Below are 21,673 nucleotides of genomic sequence, written 5' to 3' on the forward strand. Positions count from 1 at the left end.
GTTCACGGCCAGCTCTGAGCTGTTAATAGAGGGTATGCGCGTGACGTCACCGTTGGCCGGAGTGCCTGCAGTTACTCACAGTGAGTGGCAAAAAGACTGAGCGGCTGTATTTGTTATCAGCGTGAATGTCGCGAAAAACAAACATAATACATATGAAGTGGGAAAGAGCTTTGCGATTGACTGTACAACTAGATTTGACAAAAAATCAAAGGTATACTTTTACAGACTGCAATAGAAAGAGGAGCAAATAGATCGCTGCAATTCACAGAAACAACTGGACTCCAGTCAGCGAATGGTGGATTTGCAGTTATCATTTTGTGTCAATATGCTGAATCAATTAAATATGTATCATTGCATATTCTGCATTATTAGATGTATTTTAAATAAACACTGACCAAAAAAAAAAAAACTATAAGTTTTATGGCTGGACGATATGATGATATATAGAGTCTACGTATATATAACATGATAAGTGATCACCCGGATTTAGACATACCTCTATTGTATTTATATAAAGCGTTCAGGCAAATTTATGGTAACACTTTAGAATACGGTTCCTTCGTTAATGAATACACAAGAACCAATGATACCCCTTTTCCACCAAAAAAGAACTGGTTCGGAACTGGTGCTGGTTCAAAGTTGGTTCGGAGTTGGTTCAACTTGCGAACCCGTTCAGAACCTGTTTGTTTTCCACTGAGTAGAGCGCCCAGGGAACGACGTTGTTACGTCACTGTGTACGTCGCTAGAAACGCTTGCAAGTACATTACTTTGGGATTATCTCTAACTTGTATACCAAGAAGGCTTTAAAAACAATTGAAATATGTAAGTCTTTTAACCTTTTCGTTTGGTATGTAATCTTTTCTGATAACTTATGTACCACTGCCTTGTCAAACCCGCCCCAGCCCCCGACGTAAGCATGACGTGGTAAAAGAACGGTTCTAGTCCAGCAAAGAGTTTGTGCCGCTTTGGAACCAGTTTTAGTAAAGTGGTACTTCATACTTCTTTGGGAATAACTAATTATTTGGATCCATATTACAATATACAGTAAAGTGAAGATCATGGGAACTAACTGGTAATGACTCCAGTGTTACTACATGATCTAGGCATGATTTGTGCAACAAAACACAAGTCATTTCAAGCGTTTGAACTTTAGTATACTTTTAGACAATTTCTTTAGAAGTATGTAGTAACACTTGAGTCATTAGTTAGTTCCCATGATCTTCACTTTAGATTACAGATCCAAATAATTTAGTAATTTCCACAGAAGTATGTAGTAACAGTCATTAGTTTGTTCACATAATTCTTCAGTTACTAATGAAAAACCAATAAATGTCACTCTCAAATCTTGTGCAAATCTTGTGAGTGAGAACACCTCCCCCGAAAAATTGGCCCCAGGACAAGTAAGGTCCTGGCAACTGCATTTAAAAATTCATTTCTTTCAAATTATTCAGTTGATAAATAGACAGCATAGGCAAATTGTTAACAGCTTTCCCAAATCATAAGTCTACTATTACAAATTGATAATGTAAACAACCTTGTGTACAGTCGCAGTTAAAATGTTAATGTACTGTAGTGCTAGTCATTTGTCCTGCATTGGATATTGATTAGCTTTGCATGAATTATGAAAATTTTCAGTAGTTCTCTGGGAAGCATTAAAAAAATAATTATTGTGTAATAATTAGTGAAGTACCACTTTCATCTGTGTGCTATTACTTACTAGTTCATTAATCAGTTTCTTGTTACATAATAGTAATAAACGTTTTCAGTATTCTCTGGGAAGCATTAAAAAATAGTAGTTATTGATTAGTTAATAGTGAAGTACCACTTTCATCTGTGCACTATTACTTACTAGTTTGTTAATCAGAGTTTCTTGTTAGTTAATAATAGTTACTAGATTGTTAATACTTTGTTACTCATTGGTTCTTGTGTAGTTATTCATTAACGAAGGAACCGTATTCTAAAGTGTTACCAAATTTTCTTTAGCCTATGTTTAGGTCTGCTTTTATTTCCCCGGTGTCGAAATCTGGCAAACATAAATTCTGCGAAGAACCCAACCTTCCAAAAGATTTTGATTGTTCTGACAAATCAATACATGGCCCTGCTGTTTTGGTTGTATGTGCCTCCCAAGCTGTTGCTGCAGCTGGCCTCTTAGCTGGTGGCGAACGAGAAAATGCTAAACTTCATGCTTCCTACAAAAACTGTGGCGTGATGGTGTTCTAGCAACACGGTGAAGAGCTGAAGAACAAAGAGGTAATGACGCATACGACTGGATTTATATGCTGTGGGCAGGTATATAAGTGGTAGTCCCGCCTTTCAGGTGTTAAAGGTGTCTTCAGCAGATGGCACTAGAGCCTGATATCCCATGTGTTGTTCCGAATTGACCAACTGAATGGGAACTCTTTATACAGTGCACTTGCAGATTTAAAACTTTGATGATTTCATTCACTTAGAGCTATGTTACACACTCCATGATTGGTCATTTTAAAAAATCCATAATAGAAGCCCTTTAACAGCTTTTTTTTTCTATATATGTTTACTGCTTAGTTTATTTTTACTTGCTTACTATTTTATCATTTTTTTTATTGTAAAAAACTGTGTAATATGATGTATTATTTTAATAGCAATAATTCATTCTTATATTACATACCAGCCCGTTCTCATCCTTTAACGTCATATAGAACGTTATATGACAAAACGGCGCTATACTATGCACATGGCTCCCGTTATCGTTAATATAACACGCGAACCCAAGACGTTATAAATCCTTTAGCGTGAATATGACACGTACACCCTACCCCACACCTAAACTTAGCCCTCACAGCACGTGTTATATTAACGATAACGGGTGCCATGTGCGTAGTATAGCGCCGTTTTGTCATATAGCGCTCTATATGACGTTAAAGGATGAGAATGCGTTGGCCATACACAATATGAAACAAATCATGTGGAGCAAAATAACATTATTCATTACTTTTAGATATTATGCCACATACTGTGTGTAGCCTCATGACATAAGTTCATGAATAAACATAAACGATTATGGAATCCTGCTCTGTTGGCAATAAATCTGTGTCACACGGGAAGCTTAAAGTGCGAGTTCTGGGACATTCTTTTGATTTAAAATGTAACCTAAATACATGTACCCTTGACTATAGTATTCAAGATATTTCCCAGGGATTACTGAATGAATTAGCTGTAAATATATTCCACAATACATCTTTATTTTTACCATATCTGAGAAAGGTTTCCAATAGCATTGAGAATAACTTGTCATTGCCAGATATGAAAGCACATATTTTATCCTGTAAACAACCGCTCTCATCTTGCTAAAGGTCCCTTTTAATGCTCCTACGTGTTGTTTACAAGCCGTGAGAAGTAATATCAGTGACAAGCCTCTCTTGACCCCAATTTCAACATCTTGATCCCCATTTTGCACCATGTGTGAGCCATCTTAACATGGACGTAAGGAGAAGCAGTGCGTAATTGACCCCATCTCTAGCTTTCTAAGCTGGCCTTTGTAATCCTTTCTGTTTGTGTGCAGTTTTATAGAATAGCTATTAAAGATGGACCCTTCATGACCCTCTTTATTCCCCCCCCCCTCCCCATCTCAATGGCTTCTTGTTTTCTTATTTAAGAAACATGAAGAAAAACTTAAGAATTTAAGAATTCAAATTCTTAAAAATAATTTTAATCCATACAATCTGAATCATACAACCTGAACAACCTGAGTCGATGAATCACTGTAATCTGAGGGATGTATGTGAGAAAAATACTTGTATTTTAAACTTTTTAAACTATAAACCATATAATCCGAACTTCTCAAATCTCAAAAGTTCTCAAATATTTTCTTAATAATGCATTAAAAAGGCAGTGTTCTTTTGTGCTTCCTATAAATGCTGGGTTGTTTTAACCCAACTTTGGGTAAAATATGGACAAACCCAAACGTTGGGTTAAAAATGTAATTAAAAAATGTAACCCAATGGCTGGGTTTGTCCATATTTGACCCAAAGTTGGGTTAAAACAACCCAGCAATTTTTAGAATGTATAGATTACCTTAATAAGCATTCTTGTTATTTTTATATTATAACACTCATTTTTTGCACTTTGTCACGTGTTTAATGCACAACCACATTGCAACACCCTCCAGAACACCATATCAACACTTCATTGAGAAATATCAAAATATCAAAAATCATTGAGAACAAAGAATTAACCTCCAGTATAATTCTTCAGTTTTTCTTCTTTGTAGACTCCCTTGTCATCTTTCTGCCTGTGGTTCTCAGCACACGGATGTGAACTGAACTGCCATCTCACCACCAAGCATTCACCCCTAACCTCTATTTCTTTCTCCACCTCTCCATTCTAGATTTCCTGTTCAGTTCAGATGTAAGTTCAGCAAGACGTCATTCATTCTTACAGACAGCTTTTTCTCCCCTTCTCTTTCTCCTCTCATTTTTTCTCCTTTGTCAAGTTGGCTTCCTTATCTTGGTGGAATTGTAGATAAATAATTACACATAAGTGAGTTGCTGGGGTCAGACAGACCTCTTTGGCTCTATTACCTTGTTTTCACAGTATACTGTGAAAATGAAATGACCATGCTTGGAAAGAACACAACATCAAGATTTGTTTTAATTTTTGAAATCTGTCACGGTTCTGTCACTACAGTTCTGGTTATTCTTGGTTTTGTGACAGAGCTGTGACATGCCCGGTCTTGGGTTTATGTTATGGTCTTGTTGGTTGTGAACACATGGCTATCATGTGATTTCTGTGTGCCTTGTGCTCTTGTTAATGTTCTTGCCCCTCCCATCTTGTTATCTCGTTATTGGTTTATTTGTCCCACCTGCTTTCCCTCAATTCCCTCCTTGTTTGCCTTCCTATTTAGTCTCCCTGTGTTTGTTGTCTGGTGCTCGTTCGTTGTTAAATGTTACCTGAGTTTTGAGTTGTGTTTGTTCTATGCCTGCCGTGCCTTGTTCTTGGATTTTGTAGTTAGTTCATGAGAACTAGTTCATTGTTTGTTTGATTTATGTTTTATTTAATTAAACATTACTTCTCCTCTGCATTTGAGTCCTCGCTCCATTTCCCACAACCCACACGTAACAGAACGAACGAGCTTCGGCAATTGGAGGCAAAGGTGTGGGACTTTGCCCAGAAATTTTCTGCAGCGGCAGAGGGATTAAATCTTGGTGATGCAGCTCTGAAGGATCTTTTTAACCATGCCCTTGATGACCCAATCAATTTTGAGAATAAGAGAGATTTGGGGGAGTTTTCGTTTGAGGAGTTCATAAGACTCTTAGAACGTCTTACAGATCCTCCTGGTTCTGTCAGATGGGAGAACCCTTCTTTGATGGTCCAGGAGGACCCGAGTCTGGGGGTGTTGGTCCCGAGTCCGGTGGTGTTGGTCCCGAGTCCGGTGGTGTTGATCCCGAGTCCGGTGGTGTTGGTGGTGTTGGTCCCGAGTCCGGTGGTGTTGGTCCCGAGTCCGGTGGTGTTGATCCCGAGTCCGGTGGTGGTGGTCCCGAGTCCGGTGGTGTTGATCCCGAGTCCAGTGGTGGTGGTCCCGAGTCCGGTGGTGGTGGTCCCGAGTCCGGTGGCCCGGAGGAGAAAGGCCGCCTCAACGACTTGTCCGGCGGCTTCTAACACAGAGACCATCCCGGAGGTGACGGCCATCCCTGACGTGCCGCCCAGACACCCTGCTCTGCCGGCCCCGCCCAAGCAGCTCGCCCTGACGGCGCCGCCTGAGCTGCTCGCCCTGACGCCACCACCCAAGTTGCTCGCCCTGACTGTGCCATCCATCAAGCCTGAATCTGTTCAGGTCAGGTCTACGGTTCCAGAGACAGTTCACGTCACGTCTGCCCAGACGGAGTCGGTTTATTTTGTCGCTGCCCAGCCAGAGACTGTTCAGTTTCCGTTTGCACAGTCGGAGATTTGTCATGCCCCGTCTGCCCAGTTAGAGACTATTCACGTCCTGTCTGTTTGGCCTGAGATGGTTCCTGTTTCTGAGCTGTTGCCTGTTCCTGGACCAAAGTTTGTTTCTGTCCCTGTGTTTGTTTTTGTGGCTGTGTTTGTTCTGGTGTCTGTCACTGATCCGAAGCCTGTTCCTGAGCCGGGGTCTGTTTCAAGGCCGGTGCCTGTTCCTGAGCTGGTGTCGATTTCCTGATCCAGTGTCTACTCCTGAGCCAGCATCTCCGCCGTGGCCGCCCGAGGGGTTGTCTCCGCCGTGGCCACCCGAGGGGTTGTCCACGGCATGGCCACCCGAAGGGTTATCTCCGCCATGGCCGCCCGATGGACTGTTTTGTCCTGGCTGTCCGATGGTCTGCCTAATCATCTTGGCCACCGTGCACAGCCTGGTCCACCTTGATCCTTGCCAGGACTCCTAAAGCTTGAGGGTCCTTGGCTTAACCCTCCTGTCCCTCCCTGGTCTAGTTTTGGACTTTTGTGAATTTATTTATTTTGTTTTACTCCTGTTTGCTCCTGCCGTGTTCTGTGCCTGCCGTGCCTTGTTCTTGGATTTCGTAGTTAGTTCATGAGACCTGGATTTCTTTGTTTTGTTTGTTTGATTTATGTTTTATTTAATTAAACATTACTTCTCCTCTGCATTTGAGTCCTCGCTCCATGTCCCACAACCCACACGTAACAATCTGTCATCATTCACCATGTTGTTCAAAACCTATATAAGTTTCCTGTAGGTTATTTTTAGGTTTAATTTAATAACCCAAGGAGAACGTTCTGGGAACGTTCCCTGTAGGTTATTTTTAGGTTGATAACCTAAGGAGAACGTCTTGGGAACGTTCACTGGAGGTTATTTTTAGGTTCTCCTAAAAGGAACGTTCCCATAAAGTTTCTAGAACAATCCCATGTAAAGGGTAAAAACGCAAAAGTCTGCTTGACATTGAAGGTTGTACGCAGGTGTGCGGACTTGGTGTTGTTGTGTGGCAGTGCTTCACATCGCCACCTAGCCGGATGGAGTGCATACTTCATTGAATTTCACACACTTTTGCGTCACCATATGCATGCGGATTTCCCACCCAAAACGCTTGTCTAAACGCAGAAGAAAATGTGATAACGCAACACCACTTTCACAACAGCATTTTCTCTTCAGAATCGTTTCCTTGTAAACTGAGAGTGAATGTTTTATGGTCCTTGCAGGTGATAGGATACAGGTGATGGGGATTAGTAATCAGGGGATACTGAACGGGGAAGTGTCTGATTGGGTGAAAGGGAGTGCGGTGATGATGATCGTGGTGGAGATGGAATCCTGACTGTAGGGGATTATCATGCTTCCGAGTATCATGGGCGGGATTTGTCAACTTTGTGCATGTCCACTTCCAACGCAGTTCAACAATGGCTGAGACGAAGGCTATCACTCACTGCTGTTCCAATTTGTAAATCTAACCAACAACGCCAATCCTACGTAAGTTTTCATGGATTCCCGACTGAATTGAGTATAAGGAAGAACTGGATTAAAACTTTAAAATAAAACAAGGTAGCACGTTTGTTTGCAGCCGGCACTTTAGTGAATCAGACTAATTTACCAGGGATGCCGTTTAAATAAACTTAGTGTAGTCCGTCATCAGTTCGCCAGCGAGATCGGTCATTCAACGGAAGTGGCAGTGCACTGAATCCGGAAGTCCTACGTATCAGCGTGATAAGAAAAGCTCTGCTCTTTCAAAAAAATACTTGAACTTGAATTTAGCACATCTTCTTTTTCCTTCTTACTTATCCAATCATGTCATTTCTTCTCATTACATTACATAACTTTTTATATCAGTTTCTAATGGAAATCTAAAAAAAAAAGCACACAGATCTCATAAAGCCATTTCACTGTGACTTAAGCAGCATATAAACATATTATTTGCCAACATCAATAATAAATAAATAAAACACCTGTGCAATGTGGAAAGGAAGAGAGAGAATTTAGTAATACAGAATAAGTTGCTGCATTTACCCCGTCTTTGAGAATCTTCTCTTTTACAAGTCAATGTACCACTTGGATATAAATAGAAGATGTGAAGAAGATGTGAAGTTTTTTGAGAGTCACATAATGACTAATTACTCTTTACCTGCAGGAAAATTATGTCATGATGCACAGTTGGTGCATTAGAATCCAGTAGGATCTAATGGGTTCATAACTTTGGCTCATATATTTTATGAATTTCAGGTTCACTGTACTTTCGTCAGCATTGTAGTATATCAACAGCATCTGTGACATGCTATGGATTACCACAGAAGATCATATTGACTCCAACATTTAAAAAAAAAAAAAAAAAAAAAAAACATTATGTGCTAACATTCTTATGTTGCTCCAAACCGAAAGTATCTTGTTTATGGAAAACAACAGTAAATGAATATGAAAAATTATACTTCATGTATAATTCATGTTTCCATGCATTTTAATAGAGACTGAGACTGGCAATTGAATTGTAGAGCAAAATAAGTATGGACCAATTTTCTTTTTGACTCATTGTATTCATTGATTTTTTGGTGAAGTAAATACTAATGAAAAAAACAATGTAATTTACATTAAAAAGTTAGTTCAGGCAAGAATGAAAAAAAAGTAAATTCCATATCAGTCCTTAATTCAAGCGAGTAGAAATGAAAGTGTAAATATCAACTCAATAAAATTAAGTAAAAATTACTCAACTTTTCTGATACTGGGGTTCCCATCATGCACTGGACCTTGAATAATTAATGAGGTTCATTTTTCACTGGTTTCCAGCTTTATTTACATTGTTTATCATTAAATTTTTGTTGTCAGTATTAGTAACTTGCCATTTTGGGACATTTTGAGTATTTTTATTTATTTATTTATTTTTGCTCAAAATGACACATTCAAACACAAAAACGACCAATCAAATGTTATACCGCCATTGTGTATTGTCTAACAAGTATTGATGTCTTTGTATTCACATGATGCTAAACATCTGACATGATGTAATATAAATTACTTTGGTGATCTAAGTAAAGCACATACTATAAATGACTAATAAATTTCAACATTATTGTTTAATTGAAATGTAATGCAAAGGCAAAGGAAATAAATGTTAATCAACCTTTTAGTTAAAATTACTTATTTTCTGTAAAGTTTACTTAATTCCATATTCCAAGTAAATTTAACTTTAAGATTTCTAATTAAAGCCACTGATAAATATGACTTAGCAAAAGCTAGCTTTTTTCAAGTAAATCCTACTCCAAATTTTTTTCAGTGTAGTTGTAATTACTATAACAAAAGTTATTGGAGTCAATATATTTCAAAATTGCACATTTAATTCAAAGTGGTCTTTGTAATTGTATTGTTTGTTTTTTTTTCAGTGTAATTGCATAAAAGAGAGATCAGTACAATTCTTCAATGTTTATCCTTTTCTGTTACACAGACCTTGCAGGGATGGGACTAAATGAGGGTGAATACATAACATAATATTTATTTTTTTTTGGGTCAAATCACTTTACTGCTAACTTGTAATATTGCTTTAAGTTCTAGAGCCTCACTATGATTCAATATGTCTGAAATAGCACATCTTCTCATACTATGGTAACAGTGAGAATTCATGGAAGCAAAAGCATGAGTTGAGTCTGAGGGATAATAAGGGCTAACACTTTCCAGTCTGATTGGCAAAAGTAATGAAGGTGAAGTGATTTGTAAAATACCTCATTACACTCTAATCAATGGAATATTCAAACATCAGCGGCTGGAATCTAACTTCCAAACCACACAAAAATAGACTAAGCAAAGCACACCACGTTAACAACCATACACTTCCTCAAAGAATGCCCTCTTTAGAACCTTTGTCTCTAGGGCAGGGAAAAACCATTCAGGCATCTCCGGTTGTTTCTGCTGTGTGGAAGTTCTGCACTGTCATATCTTTTGATGTGGGCCACTGGCCAGTTATCGACTGAACATCTCTCTGTTTTTTGGGTCAGCAGCTTGGCAGAGAGCAGTTCTGGTAGTTTAGGCGAGTTCTACCACTGAAAGAGAGAGAATATGCAGATCACATCAGCAGACCTACGCTCTCATGTTGTGATGTTCTCACAATTTTTCAGTTTTGAAATTTTCTCCCTCTTCCCAGAAATAACTCAGTGACCAGTCAAAATGTGATACCAAAAATCTAAATTTTGATGTTGGCCACTACAAGTGATTAGGGTAAAACATTTTTAATTTGGACTTCATACTTTCTCAGTTAATTAATCACAGTGTGCAATTGATTTCTATTACACATTTTCTAAATGTTATGTTTAATTATGCAAATTGGCATTATCTAATTAAATATGCACAAATGTATAAACATTTTCAAAACAGAAATGTGAACTTTGGAGTAAGCCAGGTTCAAACTTATTGTTTCATTTTGTTGTCGTATTAGAGTTGAATGTTTTTACCTATCACAGGAAAACAGAAAAACACACATTTTTTAGAATTAAAATGTTATCATAAATCTGCTGAATATGTTACAACTTTCAGAATATAGATAGGAATAAAACTGGAAAGTCTAGTGTGTGTACTGTCAGACTACAGACAGTCAATCTATGAGACAATAGCTATTATGATTTGGGTTTCAGTAAAATCAAAATTGTTCTGACTTTAGTTCTGAACTAAAATGCATGTCATAGAGAATTTGGGTTAAATTCTCCTTTACGTTACGATTGATGATTATTTTCACAACAGAAAATGAGCTACGGAGCTTCTTCATAGCAGAAACTGATGCTAGAAATGCAGTAAAAGTAATCTTTATGAAAGAACCCACACAGAGGAAGCTGTTTCTAACAGTAGATTCAGTACATGTGAGAAAAGAGAACTGACTGATGGTGATGCCTTCTCAACTGAGAAAAAACATTAAACTTCTTTCTCTCTCTTTCCCTCTTTTTTCACACTTAAGAAGGGGGAACAATTTATCATAGCACTGCAATCCCGACAGCTTCCTGTTTATAATGCCAGCCAGTCCCTGTACCCCTGAAACAACTTTCTAGAGACTAGAATCTAAAATGCGGTAATACAACAAACATGAATTATATAACGTAAAATGTAACAGAACACAACAACGGACTTTGTTAATGATTAAATAGCAAGAAATATAACTTGATAGATAATATAAATAAATGTTATGGATCTTGCAGGGATTTCTGGGAATGCACCTACTATTTACTTACTGTACATTTACATCTAAAAATATTTTCTATTTTACTCTAAAAACATTTACCAATATGGCTATTTATTTTCTCTCACACAGTAAATTAAATACAACAAAAGTGCAGCACCTGTTATTTTTTTCATAAACATTCCCATTTTATTTGTTCACATTATATATAGGCCGACATTATCGGCCGATATTAGACATTTTCCAAACTATCGGTATCGGCAGTTATAATGGCCGATAAATATTGGAATATCGGAAACCAACAAATATATTTGTATCTGTATCGCCCTTCAAAATCCTTTATCGGCTCTATATATATATACTGTATAGCCTATATACATTTTTTATTTTTTTATTCTTTTACAAAAGTCTCAATCTATACAATTATTTGTACTCTACAATGCCCACAAATCTCTTCATCTGTTCAACTGTGTAGAAGACTTTACAGTCTATGGTAGAAGACTGTTGGCATGTTTTGTTTAATTTCTCAAAATCAACCCCGCCCATACGTTCAAGTCATCACGCATGGCCCCGCCCTTCCGCGTAGGCGTCATCGATTCAAACTGGTGTCGAAGCAGAGTGAAGCTTGGAGAGCCAGAGCGCAGACCGCACGGAGACAGGAGGTAGACACTGTACAGCACGACCTTTTTATATTCCGTATGAGCACAGCGTCTTTATTTGTAAAGATGTGGACGGCTATTGGGAAACTGCTGCTTTTACATATGATACTCGTGGGCTTTCTGCTGGTGAATGGTAAGTGTCTGCTCCACGCTGACAGTCCGCTGTTATGAATGTAAATTGATGCTGTAGAAACACCGGCGGAGCCGCGTGCATCTACTTCCGATGACGAGACATTATTTGCGCGCTATATCACGTTAATCTCTTTATACAGCTTGTATTTTTTTAAGAAACGACAATTTGATCAAGTGCATGTTGTTCTTGTCCTGCCGTGATCGCCGTGGGCACAATAAGAAGGAAGTATTTGTCATATAAAATGAAATTATAGAAGTAGTATTAGTACACAATTGAAAGTAACCCATGCGCAATAGCGCAACTTTACTCTCATTGAATATGTCAACAATTTAGATGTGTTTTTATGCACACGTGTCATTTATCCTTTGTAGCCTAATTTGTTTGTGATACATTTACTGCAACCTGTCATTTTTACTGACAGTATTGTTTGACAGCTGTTAACAGAACTTTGCATAAAATTATGTAGGTCTATACAGAGACTTGTAAAATAAGAAATTAACTTTTTTTTTTTTAAAGTTTGAGCTGTCTTTGTGAATGTGATATGTGCAATATATTAATCTATAAAGAATTATACATATATTGTACATACTGTAAGTGTGTACAATATATGTGTATATATCCCCAACAATTTATTTTGACGTCTTTTGTGGAAGTGGGTTAAAGTAGAGATGAAACAAAATATTGAAAATTGGGGAGGGCAAAGTAAAAAAAAAAAAACTTGGCAAAAATGTTGGTCGAACAGTGTCTGTGGTAATCATTGCCTTTAGTTAATAACTTGATCTCCCCCAAAATTTGCACCCTGTACTTACACACAATTTCTTAATATGACAGGAACTAAACCGGACTGTGAAAGCGGTCAGTTTCAGTGCAGGAACGGCAGATGTATCCCGACTCCATGGAGATGTGATGATGATGATGACTGCTCGGATAACAGCGATGAGGAAAACTGCCGTGAGTAATTTGAACCTCTTTTTAACAGGTGTCTTATATAGCCATGAAGGTGTTTCTCTTTCAACTAAGGTCTTAAAAAACTGTTTATGGTACCAGAAATGCTCACTGGTTTTGAAACCACATGCATAAACTTGTCACACTGTTTCTTTGAAAAGACTCCAACTGTCATGGGTTGTTCCTTTAGGTACCTCTATACTGGAATTTTTACTTTCTATTTTTTTGATGCTTTGTAAACATCACACACTGTATACATAAGTGTAGATTACAGTGTTCGTTTTACTGTGTAGTATGTATCAGTAATAGACAATGCACTTAAATTTGTGAAGCTGCTTATGAAGCACACATTATTATTGTAATTAATAAGTGACATATTATTATGTCTAAAATGAACATTGTGCATGGCATATTTTGAGCGTATTATTAGACACAGACATCCGGTTAATAGCTGTGAATGCAAGTAGGACTTTGCAGAAAGGTTGACCCGGGCTAGATTGATTTTTGCAGGACTTGCTAATGAAAGACAAACATATAAATTGTAATCAGCGAGTTGAATGACTTAATTGAGCCGCAAGGCACAACTGCCACCAAATGTAATTATTCCCTTGTATTAGTCACAGTATTAATTGCAAGTGCATTAATTATCCTGGTTAGTTGATGAATATGGTAAAGTGGAGTGTTCTGAGGTGCAGTGGAGATTTTTTTTCTGAAAACTGATGGAATTTAAATTGAACTTGCTGTTACCTTTACGTATTAATACCATAAAGGGACAATCTCACAAATCTGCACTGCATTCTGGACAAGTTGATCAAATAGAGTAACACAGTGTGTTTTAGTCATGTTGAATGTAGGATTATAAAGGTCATACTTCTATTGCTCTTGTTCCGTATTTATTAAAAAAAAAAAAAAAAAAAGTGGTGCTGTGTGCCGCCTGCTAAGCTTTCTAGGGCAGGAATGGTTGTTGCATTTATCAAGTAGGAGAAAGAGACGCCTCCACCTTGTTCCCCAAACATGTGAATTTACACATCAGGAATCACTTGCTGGGAGTTTTTTCTGTGGCTTTTTATTTTTGCTTATTTAGATGACCAATTTTTATTAATTATTTTATTTATGGTATATGACACCACCTTATATTTTAATTTGTTCCTGTTTGATGTTAAGAAAAATCATGAAAGTGAGAAGCATTATGCTCAGATTTTGTGCCATTGCCAACTATCATTTCCCCAGGTTCAGGTTTGTCACATTCACCTGGTGTTTTCTTGGCTTCGGTTATGCATGTTTAAATGGATTCATGCAAAGGTGCCCCATTTCATGTGGTATCTCCAGCAGGCAGGGTATCTGTGGGGTTACTCCCCAGGTAGAAGTGCTCTCTTGGGCTGTCAGCAGGGTTGAATGCTCCCCTCTCCCTTCTGGATGTTTTTCTGTGGACTTGGACAGACTTGGACATTGAATTAGAATAATACCTTAAGGATTGTGCTTTGCACTCCCCTCCCAGACACAACCTACTCACGGAATTGGCAGGATTCCTCTTTAGTTGCCCATGGAGACCGTAATAGCAACACTTCACAACACATACTGCTCCCTCTCCCTTTCTTTCTGTGTCTTTTTTTTTTCAGTACCAAATTCTAATCACAGAGCTTTGTGTCTGAAGATGAAGTGGGCTCTTCGGTAGAGACTGGCTTAGTGGCTAGAGACTATTTATGTGTCTCAGGATGGCCTTCAGTCTTAGATGAACGTCACACGGACATTGATTTATTACGACATGAATCAATGTTGACAAAACGTTCTTATAGTACATTTTATAGCAATAACTCCAAAAATCCCAAACTATAAAAGTTTTTTTTTAGCCGGGCAATGTTGATAATGATTTGTTTTCTTACTATTGGTTTTGGGCTATGATACAAACATATTCCCTGTACTTGTTTGTGAACAAACAGAGAGAAAATAGCTGAAAGTAGTCTTGTGAAGAGATTAAGACAAATCGGAATGTGATAATCATAATAAGTGACAATAATGATTGTAACTTGCAAATTTGGAGATAAAAGACTCTTTAGAGTTTGTTTGTACACTCAGATTATTAAGAATCTTATGTGCCACCTCACTCAGAAATATGACTAAAATAGTTATATTGTGAAATATTACAATTTAAAATAACCATTTTCTATATTTTAAAATGTTGTTTATTCCTGTGACGGCAAAGCTGAATTTTCAGATGCCATTATCCAATATTCAGTGTCACATGATCATTTAGAAATCATTCTAATATTCGGATTTGGTGCTCAAAAAGCATATATTATTGTTATCAGTTTTAAAAATAGGAGAGTATTTTTAAACTGTGATCATGTTATTTGGATTCTTTGATAAATAGAAAGTTCAAAAAGAATAGCATTTGTTTGAAATGCAAAGCTTTTGTAACATTGTAAATGTTTTTACTTTTACTGTTTTATCACTTTTGATTAATGCATCTTTGCTGGATAAAAGTATTCATTTGTTTAAAGACTTTTGAATGGTGGTGAATTCTTTTTGGCAGCAGAAATGTGCCAAAGATATCTTGCAGCCTCCAAAAAAAAAAAAAAAAAAAAAAGATTTTGAGTTTTGACTTGGGTATTTTTTTCGTCACTATTCTTTATTGTATATTTTGTTTCGTGATAAATTTATATTCTATGAGGTAAGACATCACAGGGAAAAACCTGACAGAGGTGACAGGCCATTTTATTTTTTTATTTTTGACTCGTATTGTACACGTATTGCGTTGCAGCGGAACAGATTTTTAATGGCTATTTTTAAGTAACCAAGTGCTTCACTTTCACATACATTTACCTCAAATATAACAAGGGGCCGCTCCATATCTCTTTTGCACATACAAACACCCAAAATCATTTATTTTTCTCTCAATCTCTTAAAAAGAGGTCAAAGAGAAGAACATAGTTCAGAGACATAATCAGGTATCCTGTCTATGGACTGGTTATTGAATCTGCTAAGATAATGAGCCTAACCACCTGTATCACATGGCATAGCGTGCTTCTGAGACACAAGAGATGCCTGTCGGAATAATTTCTAATTTTTATATTAAATGGCCGTGCAGGGATACAACTAACATAGCTTGTCTGTGTTAGTAATAGGGTTATGTATTTCGTGTAGCTATTAGACTAAGCTCTTGTATTACGTATCTGAATGCACTCCTTTCTCTTTCAGTCCACACACACACACACACACACACACACACACAGTACACATGTGAAGCGGAGCTAAATGAGTAAGCAAACACTGCTTTTAGTACAATCTTTTCCTGGTACTGCTTTCCAAGTATTGCAGCACCTTGTGAAGAGGATCTCATTTGTTTACTTTCTTTGAAGTAGGAAGTATATTCCTCATGGAAATGGAAATGTGTGTTTTTTTTGTTGTTTTTTTTTGTTTTTTACAAAAATATGCAGGTTTAATAAGACAGTAACAGTCAACAGTTAGTAAAATTTAACAGTCAGTATTTTTTTTTTATATGATGTGTACAGTCATGCAAAGTGATTCACTGTACGTTCAGACCTGTGTAATTATGGGGCAGATGTCACTGTGCTGCACCCTTCCTTCCCTTCACTTTGATTTTATTTTATTACACTTAAATTTTATGTTTTACATCCCCTTTCTTGTGAATTAGTCTTGGGGACGTTTGGGAAAGAGACCTCAAACTATATCGATCTTGTTGTTGTCAATCAGCAGACTTCATGCTTCTTCTTGCATTCCATCCCCAAAAAAATGTTCACCCAAAAATTAACATTCTGTCATGTCATCATTTATTCACTTTCATGCAATATGATTTATTTGACTGATAAACAGAATGTTTGTGTGATTAATAATTAATTTTTCACTGATTCTCCCTATGGTCTGTTAACTGTTGAAAACTGGATCAGTTCAATTCTGATCAAAGACTGATTTCGGGATCTGGATCAACTGATTCATTTAAAAAGATCAGACTCCAAAGAACGATTCATTCTCGAATTTGGCATTGCTACTTTTCTAAAGAACACTTGAGCTATTGTGAATGTAGTCTTGGAATAGAGCATTTTTTCACTTTGTCATTTTGGACCTCAGTTCTCAGGATAATCTTCATAAATTAAAATATTTTGCTCCACAAACAAAAGAGAAAGTGAGTAATTCAGGTTCAGAACGACATAAGGTAGAGTAAATGTCAATGTCACGATGCTCCTCCAAATCGTACTGGCAGAGAAATCTCGTTGCTGCTCGAAACCGGTTAGTGATGTGGTAATTATTGCTGTTTTTTTTTTGCCCATGGGCTTTTTTGTTTCATTAAAATGATCAGAAAGCACGCATTGGTCCTTTTGTGAGATTGAGCATGTGATGGCAGTTATTGTGAAACAAAGACCCAGGTGACCATGAACTGTGTATGCGCATAACATAAATCCAATTAGTGCCTCTCCATGTGCTGTGTGGATATGCCAGATCAGTGGGGTTATTTGAGTTCAAGGGCAAGAAGGTCCCGTTTGTGAAAAAAACCTCTTCAATTTACTAAACAGAGGCTTGTTTTTTACCCAAGTAGCACTTATGCCAAAATGATGATGTCTTGTTTGAATGTGTGAACATTCATTAGCATGAAGCATTCAGTCTGTGTCCTCTTGAAACTGCCACACTTTCAACATTCTCATGCATACATGCACAATTCTGAAGCTTTAGAGAGTATATAACTTGGATTTTCTCTATAATGCTGATATATTGTGAAAATTTCTTCATTAAAGCTGCAGTCCGTAGCTTTTTTTTGGGTTAAAATTATCCAAAATACATATTTGAGAAAATACATAACCAGCCAGTGTTCAAAACTATCTGCTTGCCTTATCTCGTTTCAAAACGGTAAGCTTGTAATAATGTTTTTAATTCCAGTTCTACTGGCAATGTCAGAACCAGAACAAAATGGATGATTCTTACTGATCATACTTCCAAAAAGAAAAATCTGTGATTGTGTTTCAGTATCCACACCATGCTGTGTCGAGGGTGTTGAAGTAATAATAAGTATAAAGTAATAAGTAATAACTCTCGTAAAGTTGATAATTCCACAAATTAACGCAATTACAGATTTCGAACAGAGATGGCGACAAAGAGGACAAACTGCGGACTGCAGCTTAAAGGAAGTGTAATAGAGCTAAGGAGAGTGAGAGAGGATGAAACTAAGAGAGACAACGAACGTGTTTTCATCTTCATATTGTGGATATTGCCTGGATATTGTGAATAAGCTTTTCAGGTGAATTTCATGAGCTACTTACTGATATGAAATCTTGGGTCTCTGTTTGTCACATTCCCCACCCCCACTTACTTACTGAGAGCAGACACATAAGGAGAGAAAGAAACTGAAAAAGGAAGAGGTGAACAAAAATACTGCCTCCAGCACACTCAGTAGCCATTGGTGAAGGGCAGCTGAAGTGGTAATAACACGTTTTTTGTTTCATTTATCTATTTTTTCCCCACATTGTATTCTTGTAGATGGGTTCCAGGTGGTCTCTGCTCATCAAGCTGTACGGTACAATCAGCCATAGGCCAGTGATTCGTTTGGCAGACCTGTAAAAAGAAGAGAGTGTGTAGAAAGAGGATGCTTCTTCTCGCGCATGGTACTAAATGTTAGAGCCAGACTGATATATCGGCAGGCCGATATTAGGTATTTTCCAAACTATTGGTATCGGCAGTTATAATGGCCGATAAATTAATATTTTAAAAAATAAAATAAAAATGGACGAAACACGCTAGAACCATGTCATCAGTGTTGGAGTTGTATAGTTTTTCCACCAGTTTTAGTTTTTACATTGCTTAAATGACAATTAAAAGAACATCCCCATCAGTTCTCTTAACTCAAATAAGCATGACAAAATTTGTGACTATCATGTCCAGTTTTTCTGCTGTTAAATAAGCCGAGAGTGAAGGCCATTGGACACTGAGTCCGAAATTCGCATCTGAAATTTTCGCACGTTAAAAAAAAATTCGACCTCACGTTATGTCAATCACGCTTGCACACCGCCTCCGAAACTTTCGTCCATCATAAAAAAAATTCGGATCGGCTACGTTTTTCTGCGTTTTTTTTTTGCATCCACAGCCAGCATTTCGAGAGGTTTTTTGACAATTTCAGGTCCGGGGGTGCTCGTTCCGCACATCATATGCGCAGTGCTTTCATTTTCAGTTTTCAATTCGATCAAGTGTTTATGTTCTCTTCTCTCAATTGGATTATGAAAGGAATAACCTTCCCTTTCAATCAGATTGAAATTTCGGATCGTTTAATGTGTGATTGAGCAGCCAATTCGATAACTAATGTATTATTTGGGCACAACAATATATAGCCTAACCTGTAGCCTATACAGCTGTTCTGTCTACCCAGCGCTTCCAACGGGCGCACCTGCCCAGCGCTTGCACGTGCGTGCGCGTGTGCGACGTCTGTGTGTCCATACCTTAGACATACTGACAGTCTCTGTTCAGAATCGATTGGTTCATGGAAATTGGTGGTCTTGTTTTTAAAATGTGGCTCCAGAATCACAAGCAAAGCATCAAACTGTTCCACTGACATTCTGAGGTAAATTTTGAATCGCTCAGCATAAATTCGCAACTCCTTGATATGGATGCAATATTTTCTCTTTCTTCTCGAGAGGACAACAAAATCATCCTCACTACTTGACGAATCCATTTTGTATTTTTGCGGGGGTTTTTTCCCCCGCAAAGGTTTAATAAATACGCATCGGACTCAGTGTGCAAGCAAGGTTTCTGTGCGTGATGAATTTTAAGGCTGGCGAACACGAAAAAACGCATACGAATATTTCGTACTCGGTGTGCAATGGCCTTGAAGCTGAATTAGCTAGTAATAGTTACGTTACATTGTTACAGTGAGTGTAGTTGACTGACTGTCCTTTTAACTTCTGACAATGTGACTGAAGTATTTCTATAGCAGGTGACAGTTATAGCAATGAGATGCAACATCTCTCCTTGGCCATTATCATATTATTTTAGTTAAAACTCATAAATAACTACAATTAATTAATATTAGAATCTGTTAATGTTTTGTTGCGCGTTTCTTTAAAATATATATATATATATATATATATATATATATATATATATATCGGCCGGTATATTGGAATAACGGATTTTAAAACCCCAAAATATTTTATCGGTATTGGCCTTCAAAATCCTTTATCGGTCGGGCTCTACTTAATGTCAGACGTCCTACTGGATTTTGGTTTTGCAGTAAGGGACAATGTATAGAATAGAGTCGTGCAGTGATATTTACATAAATAAATATTTACAGTTATATTTACAAATTCATTCATGTCATTAGTAAATAAAGACTTCACAGTACCTTTTACTAGTTCCATTTCCACAGTACCAGTTCTTCTTTCTTTTCAGGCAATGTGACAAGCGTTTCCCTTGATTTGCAGTCTTTATAGGTTCAATCGCATTATGGCAGATATAAATCCTTTGCAATGTCAAACTTTATCCCAGCTCATGTGTGTATGATATTAATTCCATTTTTTACTACTTTATGAGCAGATTTCTCTAAAAATCACATTGAAATCTGTCCTTAAACGTATAATTTGGCTTTCTTTTCAGAAGGTACACATAACTTGGCAGTTCTTACCCTTTGTTCAGTGAGCAAGTAAATAATCCAAAATTATTCTACGAGGAGTCTGACTATTTCAGTTCGTTGACTCGTGTTGTTGTTGTGCATGTTGTCACTGTGTTTTATCAAGCAGCACCAACACAAAGCGTAAGTCTTTTTTGTTGCGTTACATATAATTCACAAGCTTGTTCATATAAATAGCCTAGTGTGTGTGTGTGTCTCTGTGTGTGTACCGTGTACGTATGTATTGTTTGGTTTGGTACTGCAAACTCCCAAAATCCCAGTTCCTTTTTGATCAGTCCATGTGCCTGCTAGCATACGTCTATGACTATCTAATCCCTGCCAAGATTAGTGGAATATTTCAACATGACTCGGCTTTATTTACATTTATGTTTTTCATGCTTTCTCTCGCTTGTCACTTTCCCAATTTTGCTTAAGAATATCCGAAGAATACCCATTTGTGCACTGACAGACATTCTCCCAATGTGTGTAAGCCAGTATCAGTGTTTGTGTGTGGTTTTCGGTCTCACAGCTTCAGCGATTATATTCCTTTTGAGTTTGTCTACAACTTGGCTAGATTTTTCTCAGTCTCGTTTATTCACACGGCTCCTTAGTCCATTCTCCTCAGTGTTTTCTGTACTCTGTCAGCTGTGGAAATTGAGCTGAAAAGTGTCTTAAATCACTGCAGTGCAGCAGGGAGTGGTATCTGCTCTAGCTATGATCCTCCGTTGAGATGAGGTTGTCAAACGACTTTCACAGTTGTATTTACGACATGAAGAGTTGGTGTATATTTTATGCTGCTCTCCTTGCTGAAGGATAGAAATTGATGGTTGAAGATTTGGTATTTTTTCTGCACTTTTATACTCTCTCTTAAGAGAGAGAGAAGTAGAGTAACTTGACCTTACTTAATCTTTCAGTGGTGCTCTGGAACATTAATTCGATTATTACACTCTAACATACTGCACTGTACACACATGGTCAGATCCTTTTTTATCAGGTTGCTTGAGTAAACTGCCAAGAGAGACCGATGATTCAATAATTTTTTTCATATTATGGCCGGTAATTGGATGATATTACAATTCTATAATATTTTATATAAATAAATAATAAAACACTGGAAATCAAATTAAAATGCTAAAAGTAAATTTAGGCATCACAACATTACAGTATGCATATTTTGATATTTCTCAAATTAAATTTAAATTTAAGTGTTACTAAATTATTAATGTTTTTAAAGATTTAT

At 37.3% G+C, this 21,673-nt stretch overlaps 1 protein-coding gene across 7 annotated transcripts in view; it reads left to right on the forward strand.

Moving 5' to 3' along the window:
* Positions 1-11,695: 11,695 nt before the first annotated feature.
* lrp8 (low density lipoprotein receptor-related protein 8, apolipoprotein e receptor) overlaps positions 11,696-21,673 on the forward strand; it is a 166,878-nt gene continuing 156,900 nt past the window's right edge. For all 7 annotated transcript variants that reach the window (XM_039647706.2, XM_039647711.2, XM_039647708.2 and 4 more), the window contains exons 1-2: positions 11,696-11,879; positions 12,711-12,830. In XM_039647706.2, the coding sequence (XP_039503640.2) occupies positions 11,786-11,879; positions 12,711-12,830 (214 nt within the window). In that variant the 5' untranslated portion in view covers positions 11,696-11,785. The remainder of the gene's footprint in view (positions 11,880-12,710; positions 12,831-21,673) is intronic.

The sequence above is a fragment of the Pimephales promelas genome, chromosome 8 (genome assembly GCF_988280905.1).
Source record: "Pimephales promelas chromosome 8, fPimPro1.hap1.1, whole genome shotgun sequence".
NCBI classification, from domain to species: domain Eukaryota; kingdom Metazoa; phylum Chordata; class Actinopteri; order Cypriniformes; family Leuciscidae; genus Pimephales; species Pimephales promelas.